This window comes from Nanorana parkeri, unplaced genomic scaffold, assembly GCF_000935625.1.
Source record: "Nanorana parkeri isolate BGI_ZX_2015 unplaced genomic scaffold, ASM93562v1 scaffold536, whole genome shotgun sequence".
NCBI lineage: Eukaryota > Metazoa > Chordata > Amphibia > Anura > Dicroglossidae > Nanorana > Nanorana parkeri.
Genome location: NW_017306804.1, coordinates 763,121 through 774,548, shown reverse-complemented (window position 1 = coordinate 774,548; position 11,428 = coordinate 763,121). Strand labels below are relative to the sequence as shown.

At 40.0% G+C, this 11,428-nt stretch overlaps 1 protein-coding gene across 1 annotated transcript in view; it reads left to right on the top strand.

Annotated features, from left to right (window-relative positions):
• LARS (leucyl-tRNA synthetase) overlaps window positions 1–11,428 on the top strand; it is a 59,426-nt gene that overhangs the window by 25,301 nt on the left and 22,697 nt on the right. Inside the window, exons 10-20 of the mRNA XM_018561660.1 lie at window positions 2,245–2,470; window positions 3,042–3,129; window positions 3,239–3,315; window positions 3,626–3,679; window positions 3,886–4,026; window positions 4,115–4,192; window positions 4,345–4,430; window positions 7,461–7,526; window positions 7,602–7,684; window positions 8,486–8,624; window positions 10,229–10,441. Coding sequence (XP_018417162.1) covers window positions 2,245–2,470; window positions 3,042–3,129; window positions 3,239–3,315; window positions 3,626–3,679; window positions 3,886–4,026; window positions 4,115–4,192; window positions 4,345–4,430; window positions 7,461–7,526; window positions 7,602–7,684; window positions 8,486–8,624; window positions 10,229–10,441 — 1,251 coding nt within the window. The remainder of the gene's footprint in view (window positions 1–2,244; window positions 2,471–3,041; window positions 3,130–3,238; window positions 3,316–3,625; window positions 3,680–3,885; window positions 4,027–4,114; window positions 4,193–4,344; window positions 4,431–7,460; window positions 7,527–7,601; window positions 7,685–8,485; window positions 8,625–10,228; window positions 10,442–11,428) is intronic.

The window sequence follows — 11,428 nt, the reverse complement described above, 5'->3', positions numbered from 1 at the left end:
TTTTTTATTAAATATTTTTATTTTTTACTTTTAGGGGCTTTGGGGAAATATTAGGGGTCTAAACAGACCCCTGATATTTCCCTTTTAAAATAGAAAAAGAGATTGAGAACACAGAGTCCTCAATCTCTTTTTCTGTGTCCCCTGTTATCAATGAACAGGAATCCTCTATGAGTGTTCCTGTTCATTGATAACATGAGAACATTGTTTACTATAACCACAATTATGAATGAATTGGGGTGATGTAGATCAATCCCATTCATTCATAACATAGGACTTGAGGACATACCATGTCCTCAATTATGTACACACACTCCGCGATCACTGATCGAGGAGTGTGTGTACATTGCTCTTCTCTCTGACACGCTGTCACAGGAGGCTGATCGAGCGGTGTAGAGAGGAAAGCCCAGCCTCCTGTGACAGCGCTGTCTCTGCCCCCACACCGCTCTGCCGGACTGTGATAGGCGGCAGAGCGGTGTGGTAGGAGAGACGCCGGCCGCTCACATCGCTCTTGTCCTGCCGCGCTCGGCCGGCTGTCACTTTTTTTTCTCCCTGCTGGAGCACAAAGCAGCGTCCAACGGGGAGGAAAGAAACCTGGGATGTGCCGATGTATCGGCCAAAACATGGCTCTTTCGGCATTATGCCAAAAGTGCTATTTTCGGACGATATGTTTCGGCGGCCGATATATCGGTGCATCCCTAGTGTCTACCTTTTAATATCTCTGCCAGTTAGCTGTTCTAACAAACGAGCAACTCTGGGGCATCCACTATTATCCACAAGGATACTGGGCTTTCTTTATGATGCAAAACAACCCATCTGCTGTCTGTATTTATTTGTGCAACACATCCTTGCTTAAAAATTAAAAGTTTTTGTCTTTGTTAACAAAGAGTCTTTTTTGCATTGCAATGACCAGCAACAAGATTTCTGGGATTTCTGAATGGGAAAATCATTGCTACTAGGACTACATTCACACTAGCACTCCTGCATTTAGGTTATTTCAATGCAGGAGAAAATATCTGGGAAGCATTAAAAAAAAATGCTTCCCATATTAAGTTTTATTGTGTTTAAATGCACCCACGTTTACATGCATTTAAATGCATTTAACTTTGTTTAAAGTTTCTAATCAGCCCCTAGATACACAATGATATTTTCTCCATACGCAGGTAAATGCACAATTTGATACCTTAACACATCATTAAACATTTCTACCCATTTAGAAATGTCCTATAACTGCATATTTGTCATTGCAAGTGTGAATGAAACCTAGTTATTTCCAGGTTTGCTAGTTGCTGGAGAGGTAATCCACATGATAGTGTCTCTGTTGGTCACACTGTGGGTGAGATCTGCATGTCTGAGTTCCTGCATCTTAATACCTCCTGCATCTTAATACCTGTCCATTGTGTCCATTATGAGAGGTTCCCACTCTACATGTTGGATTGTTTTATGTCCAGGAGAGTACAACAGTAGCACAAGGTTGGCGGGAGCACCAAAAAAACTTCCCAGCTGTATATGAACAGTCAGGAATTATGACAGGTTTATAATACTTGCTCGGATTTTAGGTATAATTTGAGCTGTGGGGGCCAATTTTCAATTTACCTTTGTCGAAGGAGCTGGCCTAAAAATGTTGGAGGAACAGTGACTCCAGCCAACACAATAGCCCAGCAGCGGGCTATGCGGTGTGCAGGGGTTTACATGCAGCAGCTGTCACCCGATCATTAATTTGAATGGGTGACAGTTGCCGCTTGTAATATGTGCATACATTAACACTGGTACCGTATATAGTAGGGGCCCCCACGGGACTAAAAAATTTGTCCAGTGGCCCCCGACTAAATTGAGTTTGAGACCCCTGGACTATAATCTCATGTTTAGTTTACTAAATTGTATTGCAATTATTGTCCACCACAGGAGCAAGTTTGGAGTGGTGGCTACTTTACAACACACACAAGGACCGTGGGGAACAAAAGTAGCCACCTTCCTGTGTCGGCATGAATTTAGAGATGATTGTAGAATCTACAGCCCAGTGATAAACAAATAAGATACATTTTTGTTAATAGTTAAGCTACTTGAATGCATTTTTAAGATTTAACTCCTGAGTTTAGTGTCACTTGAAGGGCTGTCTTGTGCACAGAATAAATAAACCTCTTACATTATTTTTATATTCTACTATGCTGTCTCTTGTGAGTAAATGTATTCTGTGGTGTGTATATTGTGTATGTATATAGTGTATATTTCTGCTTCATTTTCCAGTGGCTTGAAGGGAAGAAACGTTTTCCTAGTAGCTGCTACGCTGCGCCCAGAAACCATGTTTGGACAAACCAACTGTTGGCTACGGCCTGATATGCCCTACATTGCATTTGAGACTTCCACCAGTGATGTATTCGTGTGCACTCAGAGAGCAGCAAGGAACATGTCTTATCAGGGTTTCACCAAAGACAATGGGGTTGTTCCAGTGGTCAAAGAGCTCATGGGAGAGGTTAGTGCCAAAGTCAAAAAGGATGGAAATCTCACATGCATACACCGAGTGGTCAAGTTTATTTTGTTCCTGGACAAACTCCTATCCATATTTTCACTACTATATTATAGAACCTTTTCTTCTTCTTTTATACAATAAGAAAACATTTTTTTTTAATCAAAAGTCTATGCTTTGACCTAAGTGTTCGCTTCCATCCACCCTCTCTTGCTTCAATCTCCTCTTCCCATAATGTATTTCTGTCTAAGTGACTTTGTTGACTACTTTGTACCTCTTTAACATTCCCTATAAGCAACTTTGCAGTGATAGTTTTCAGAGTTCTCTCTATTTAATTTAAGCACCGTCTTCTTCTCACTATACTTTCTGCTGAGAGTCTGTTTTTAGTGTGTGTCCATGTGTTTTCCCTGTGTGCTGTAGGCACAAATTGGAAACTATACTTAAGTTTGTAGATGGCATTCTACAGCATCTCTTCTGTATAACCTGTATCCACTGACTTATCAGAAATTGAATTTTAGTTCAAATCAAACTGGACCAATTGTAGATGCTTCCTCTAATACCGTTTACATTCTTGCAGGACCTTCTGGGTGCTGCTTTGTCAGCTCCACTGACATCTTACAGAGTTATATATGCCCTCCCTATGCTTACTATTAAAGAAGACAAAGGTAAGGATTATACACCTCCATTTTATTCAATCCACCTTGGAGTAAATATTTTAGTGATTGATTATTTCAAGCTGCTATTATCTGACAAGAGATTTGTTTTATCTTTCAGGCACTGGGGTGGTAACCAGTGTCCCTTCTGATGCTCCAGATGACATAGCAGCCTTAAGAGACCTGAAGAAGAAGCAGGTTAGTTTCTAATCACTTTATGTTCCTACGGTAACTTGTCAGATATGGAGTGCACTTATTTACTGACACAAGGATTTATGGGTTTCCTTTCGTACTGAAGGAAAGGACTGTGGATGGTGTTGCCTTTATTGTCTGAGCAGATATTACATTTAATTTTCAACTGTGATCTGAATAGGTGCTAGAGGCAATACACCTTCATTTTTCTCCATGTTTTTTAGGGCCCAGGCTAACATTTTGCTGCAGCTGAATGCAATGAATACTTCATTCTCATTTACATGCATATATACATTTTTCCTTTCCCTTCTTGTAGGCACTTAGAGCGAAATATGGAATAAAGGATGAAATGGTGTTACCTTTTGAGCCTGTGAGTATATATTGCATTTAGTTTATATGTTTTTTTTGTGTAATAGATATACATACCAATTTCCAGTTTTCGTTTTTGATTATTTATTTTGGTGCTGTGCAAGAAATATAACCATAACCTTTATATAAAAAAAGTGGTGGCAGGTTGACCTGAATGGTTACAACATATTGGCTAAAGCTGTATATTAATTTATCATCTTACTTTAGGTGCCCATCATTGAGATCCCTGGCTATGGAAACCTGTCTGCTCCTCAGGTCTGTGACGAACTGAAAATCCAAAGCCAAAATGACCGGGAAAAGCTAACTGAAGCCAAGGAGAGAGTCTATCTGAAAGGATTCTATGAAGGCGTATGTATACTTATAGGATGTAATACTTGTATGCATGTATATAAACATGTGAATTAATGGTTACTGGGGTTGTGCTTGCTTTCCTTAGATCATGTTGGTTGCTGGATACGAAGGCCAGAAAGTGCAGGATGTCAAAAAACCTATCCAGAAGAACATGGTTGAAAACGTAAGTTTATTTTTTTTGCACATCCTATGCTGTGAATCTGCAGTCTCATCAGCTGGGACATTGGTGGTAATGTTTTAGAATACACATATTTATGTTTCTGTGACACTACTTCTCTAGTAGTTCTTTTTTAATCTTTCCATTCTTTCTTGCAGGGTCAGGCTATGATTTACATGGAGCCAGAGAAGCAGGTGATCTCCCGTTCTGCTGATGAGTGTGTTGTAGCACTGTGTGACCAGTGGTAAGTACATTGTAGAAGCTTTACAACTGTTTGCCATCCTTCTTTACTATATTGTGAGCTCTCATGGGCAGGTTCTTCCTTACCATCTTCTCTTGATTTGTTTTGTAACTGTAATGTCTTCCTTATACTGGATTTTTACTGTGTGTGTGTGTGTGTTTACCCACACTGTGTATGTAGACTGCAGATTCTCTAATAACTAATAACCAGCTGCCATCATGAATATAATATTATTGCTTGTTACAGTGCGTATATTTGTTCATTATACACCATGTTTTACTTTTTAAAAATTTCAAATAAAGAATGCACACAGTGTGTGTGTGTGTGCATGTATGTATGTGTGTATATATACATATACATACAGTATTTCACAGAAGTGAGTACACCCCTCACATTTTTGTAAATATTTTATTATATCATTTCATGTGACAACACAGAAGAAATTACACTATGCTACAATGTAAAGTAGTGAGTGTACAGCTTGTATATCAGTGTACATTTGCTGTCCCCTCAAAATCAACACACCATTAATGTCTAAACCGCTGGCAACAAAAGTGAGTACACCCCTAAGTGAAAATTTCCAAATTGGGCCCAAAGTGTCAATATTGTGTGTGGCCACCATTATTTTCCAGCACTGCCTTAACCCTCTTGGTCTTGGGCATGGAGTTCACCAGAGCTTCACAGGTTGTCACTGGAGTCCTCTTCCACTCCTCCATGATGACATCACGGAGCTGGTGGATGTTAGAGACCTTGCGCTCCTCCACCTTCCGTTTGAGGATGACGAACAGATGCTCAATAGGGTTAAGGTCCGGAGACATGCTTGGCCAGTCCATCACCTTTCCCCTTAGCTTCTTTATCAAGGAAGTGGTTGTCTTGGAGGCGTGTTTGGGGTCGTTATCATGTTGGAATACTGCCCTGCGGCCCAGTCTTCGATGGGAGGGGATCATGCTCTGCTTCAGCATGTCACAGTACATGTTGGCATTCATGGTTCCCTCAATGAACTGTAGCTCCCCAGTGCCGGCAGCACTTATGCAGCCCCAGACCATGACACTCCCACCACCACGCTTGACTGTAGGCAAGACACACTTGTCTTTGTACTCCTCACCTGATTGCCACCACACACATTTGAAATCATCTGAACCAAATAAGTTTATCTTATCATCAGACCACAGGACATGTTTCCAGTAATCCATGTCCTTAGTCAGCTTGTCTTCGGCAAACTGTTTGCGGGCTTTCTTGTGCATCATCTTTAGAAGAGGCTTCCTTCTGGGACGACAGCCAATGCAGACCAATTTGATGCAGTGTGCAGCGTATGGTCTGAGCACTGACAGGGTGACCCCCCACCCCTTCAACCTCTGCAGCAATGCTGGCAGCACTCATACGTCTATTTCCCAAAGACAACCTCTGGATATGACGCTAAGCACGTGCACTCAACTTCTGTGGTCGTCCATGGCGAGGCCTGTTCGAGTGGAACCTGTCCTGTTAAACCACTGTATGGTCATGGCCACCGTGCTGCAGCTCAGTTTCAGGGTCTTGGTAATCTTCTTATAGCCTAGGCCATCTTTATGTAGAGCAACAATTAGTTTTTTCAGATCCTCAGAGAATTCTTTGCCATGAGGTGCCATGTTGAACTTCCAGTGACCAGTATGAGAGAGTGAGAGCGATAACACCAAATTTAACACACCTGCTCCCCATTCACACCTGAGACCTTGTAACACTAACGAGTCACATGACACCGGGGAGGGAAAATGGCTAATTGGGCCCAATTTGGACATTTTCACTTAGGGGCGAACTCACTTTTGTTGCCTGCGGTTTAGTCACTAATGACTGTGTGTTGAGTTATTTTGAGGGGACAGCAAATGTACACTGATATACAAGCTGTACACTCATTACTTTACATTAGTGTATAATAAAATATTTACAAAAATGTGAGGGGTGTACTCACTTCTGTGAGATACTGTGTGTGTGTATATATATATATATTTATATATATATATATATACACACACACACACACACTGTGTGCATTCTTTGAAATTTAAAAAAAGTAAAGCATGGTGTATAATGAACAAATATACGCACTGTAACAAGCAATAATATTATATTCCTGATGGCAGCTGGTTATTAGAGAATCTGCAGTGCAATTCTTCTCAAAATGCTAGTTATCAAGACAGCAAATAATTTTCTTCAATGGAAGATGGTACACCACAGCCCTCATGTTTCAGTCAGGAACACATTTATATTTTTTGAAAGAGAGAATGTAAGTGGAAGGAAATATCAGTGCTAAAGCTTGTTTCAGAACAAGTCTTTAACAATATGTCCTAGACACTGCCCTTCACCCCCACACTAGATCAAGGCATATGCACAGCTTTAAGCTGGCCATGTGTTTTGTGATGAACCAGCCTAAATTCACTCAATAGGTGGCCCTTTCGGCAGCCTTCTCCCCGACTTTCTTCAATCAGAAATTCGAAGGAGCCAGGCAAAAAATTCTCAGTTGAACAGCTGAATTTTAGGTAATCTGAAAACACGATTGTCAGAACACGGCGACCAGTGGGATGTTCATCCAGTTATGCTGTTTAGTGTTAATGGAGCAATGTGTTAGGTTTTTCTGTGAAAGATCATTCTAAAACTGGCCATACACTGTTGCATTTTTTTCATTTAGACTGAAAAGAAATCTAATAGTGTATGGCCAGCTTTAGAATTATCTTTCACAAAAGAAAAAGTAACAGCCATTAAAACTACCCTTACTAACAAAAGCCCAGGTCTGATTGCTTCATCCCCAGGTTTTACATTTCTGCTTTACGTGGGTGCTATTACCAAAATGAGGGAAAATAGAACTGTACTACTCTTTGTTTATACAGAAAAATACACATGCCATAATATGGTGACATTGTGTCTGAGCTGCTGAATGATCATATCCCTATACACATGCTCTTTGATTTTCTGATAACACTTATTAACTGTTGGCATCTGTTTTATGTTTGCAGTATATACTATTATACACAATAAACGTCTCTCTCATATTTTCCAAAGGTACCTGGACTATGGTGAGGAAACCTGGAGAACTCAGACTGAAGATTGTTTACAGAACCTGGAAACGTAAGCCGATTTATATAGCCTTTGATATAGAGATGCATTTATCGCAAAGATTGACTGTCCTCTCCTTTTCCGAAGGTTCTGTGAAGAGACCAGAAAAAACTTTGAAGCCACCCTTGGCTGGCTAAAAGAGCATGCCTGTTCTAGGACATATGGTCTGGGTATGTAGCCTTTCTTCAAAGCTTTGCTGTAATAGTTATAGCCATGGGCTATAACTATCATGTGTATGGCTAGATCATGTGACAGATACACTACAACGGTAATCCACAGCAAACACTGCTCAAATTCCAACACTAGCTTGCACTATGATTACATCCAAGGTGCTGCAGGCAAACAAGTGCGGCTCCGCCACCTATAGCAACCAAATTCACAAATAGCAGCACTCCAAGGGTCTTCAATGAAGATAAAAATATTTTATTTATAGAGCAAATACATACTTTTAGTTTATCACTATGTATGCTTAACCCCTATCGCATTTCACCATTCTGACTTACTCAAAGAGATCATCTCTATGAGCAAGCCAGAATGGTGAAATGCCTTAGATGTAGAACATACATGGCGAGAAGCTAACAGTATATATTTCCTCCATAATAAAATATTTTTTTCTTTGGTGAAGACCCTTGGAATGCGGCCTATTTCTGGATTAGATTTACTACAACATTACAGCTTGAGTCATAAATTCCTCTCTCAGCACTAAGACAGAAAAAAAACTTGACTGACCAAATCCTAAATATGTGTCCGTTTAGAGTGAGAATCTGTTGCATCTTCAGTAATAAACCTGTCTCCTAATTTTGCAAACTGTCCCACTTGGCTGCCCAAGAATACAGACGGACAGCTCTGTAAACCTATTGCAGATACTTTTTTGAAAGACAGGCAGCCTGAGTTGCTTGATAAATGTGCTCCATGGTGTTCTAAAGTGTAATTCTGTTTGTTCTAACGTGTTGCTCAAATTGTTGTTGTAGGATCTCGTCTACCTTGGGATGAGCAGTGGCTGATTGAATCTCTTTCTGACTCCACAATATACATGGCCTACTACACTGTGTGTCATCTCTTGCAGGGAAATGATCTTAGAGGGCAAGGAGAATCTCCTATTGGCATCAGGTAACTTGAATTACATTTTACTTTTGATGGTATTTGTCTTCATTTTCATTTGAGGTTGTAGTAGGGGCCAGGCAGCCAAAAATAGGGCTTATATGAGGTACGCGGAGTCTTGCAGCGCGCATGGATATTGTGGTTTTTATTAGAGATGGACCGAGAAAAGAAAAATTTAGAAGGCAGCTGTCATTTGTAAGGAGCACACGGAGCTCCTGGGATTTGTACATCTCTGTTTTAATGTATGATTTTGTTTTTATAAATATAAATAAAGGAATGCACCGATACCATTTTTGCGAGTACGAGTACTGATACATTTTTGTTTATTGTCATGTCACAGTTTTTTCTAAAACAATACAGACTAATGATTTCAGGACAGTGTTGGGGCGCCAGAGCTAGGTCCCAGCTGCAACCGCTGCAACCCTGGTAGTTTTCATGAAAATGCCAAGTATCTGAAAAGTATTGGTGCATCCCTAGTTTTTATATGCATTCGTTGACTAACCAAACACAAGGAATTCTAAACCCTTACCCTATTAGTTTAAATATATCTGATTGCGGTCATGAGCCCAACCAAAGATGCCTAAAAGGCTATTTTGGTTTGTTCCAAAATTATAACATGCACCTAGGGATTTCCCTCATTTGGGATCATAATAAAGTCAGTGTTTAAAAATTTGCCAAACTGAGCATGTCAGGATCTTTATAGGGTACAAATACTCTTAAAGTGGAAATTCACAGCCATACAACACATGTTCCTGCCATATAACACGTGTACCTAAATACATGCATAGCACCATGTTTCCTGTCCATGCTTCGGTTGTCCAGCAATCCGCATTGGAAAACTGCAGGCTATTACCAGCAACACCATGCAACTCATAATTTTGCTAATGCTCTCTTTCTATCTACATCTTTGACAGCATGAGGGCACAGAGGAAGTATGTTCAAGCAGTTTCCAGTCAGACTTTGCAATTGTGGGATATCAATGGCATGAGGGGGTCTGAGTTACACCATAAGTTGTATAGTGTCGCTGGCAATGTCCAGCATTCAGCAATGGAAATTGCTTGCTAACTAGAGCAAGGACAGAAGTCAAAGATGGTGATCTTCATTTCACAAGGCATCTGTTTTATCGCTGTTTTTATGTTCATTTATTCTTGTAAATCCCTTCTTTAAATTGGCAGTCCATTGAAACCTGATATTTCCGTTTTGGGGCATGCTGAAGAGTTAAGCCATCTGCCATGATTTTATTTTAATTTTTATATCTTGGGCACTCTCTTGGGGAAATCTCTGTTTTTTTGTGTCTGGGTCTGCATGCCTGCTGTGGCCATTTTGATGGCTCCCAATCTCCCTGTTGGATTTCTGTTTTTTCTTTTAATATACAGAATGCATCAAATAAAACATAATAGGCAGGGAGATAGGAATTAAACCCGAAAATCTTGCTGTAGGAGTATCCAACATGTTTAAGAAACTAGTGGCTTTCTCATCCCACTAGGCTCTATATGTAACTACTATATCACTTTTGGTTCCTTTACATCATACTTTGCACTACGTCCATGTGATCATTGCTATAGGACTTATAAAATATGGACTGATGCTTATGGCGTATATTTAATTCACAGGCCACAACAGATGACCAGGGAAGTGTGGGATTACATATTTTTCAAGAATGCTCCATTCCCGAAAACCACCATCCCCAAAGAGAAACTAAACAAGTTAAAGAATGAATTTGAGTTCTGGTATCCAGTAGACCTGAGAGTGTCTGGAAAAGATCTTGTCCCAAATCACTTGTCCTATTATCTATACAACCATGTGGCTATGTGGCCTGAAGACAGGTAAGTTTGGGTATTAAAGAATTTTGATTTATTGTTGGGTAATTTGGGAAATGGTGTTACAGAAAATAAAGCACAGCAGTTTTATGTAGTGGATTAGAAATCATTTGACTTGTATGAGAGCCAGAAAAGACCTAGACCCAGTAATATAGGAGCTTGCTTCACTACTTAGTAAGCCACTGACTTAGAACAAGTATGTGTTTATCAGATAACTCACAATTTCACTGGCTGCTTACTTGTCCTGGGTCGGTAAGTCAGCAAGAAGCTAAGCAATGATATGGATGATAGGTCTAAAGCCAGTACCTTCCAAAACAATAGAGGTCAAGAAATGATTAAACTTTAACTGGCACATCATAGGTAATTTTGATGAACTGCATAATTGTACTGCAGTCCATATAATTTTAGAAGTCATGTTTTGCCATTTTTGTTGGTTAGTCAATTATTGCAGTTGGCTAAAAAAAAACACCAAGTTCCTTTTTTGTCTTTAAACCAGCAGGCAAATGCTTTTACAACTTTCTCACAGTTGTTATGACATTTATGGCTGTTTTTGACTGCACATTTAATGCTGCTGTCTAACTATTTTAAATTCAACATGCATAGGATAGCGCTACATGGACATACCATCATCCAGCTTTTCAAATTATTTGCATACATGACTTAAAGTGACACAAAACTATGTGCCATTACTCTGCACATAGTACGTTCTCTACATCCATTTTTATTAATATTTGCAAATGATAATCTTACTGTTTTTTTTCCAAGTTTTTTAAAAGTGCTCTGAGCGCTCTTGTGCCTTCTCCTTTCCCCTTAGATGTCCGTGCTCTAGTTGTGAGAAGTGCACGCTATTTCGTTACACACACACCTCTGCCCGTGACCACACCGCGCATAATTCATTGCGTGCAGTGCTCTCGGTGACGGCTCATATGCTGTGCATGAGATAAGAAACCGTAAAACAAACACAGCTCACCTTAGACTTCCCCCGCCCCCCCC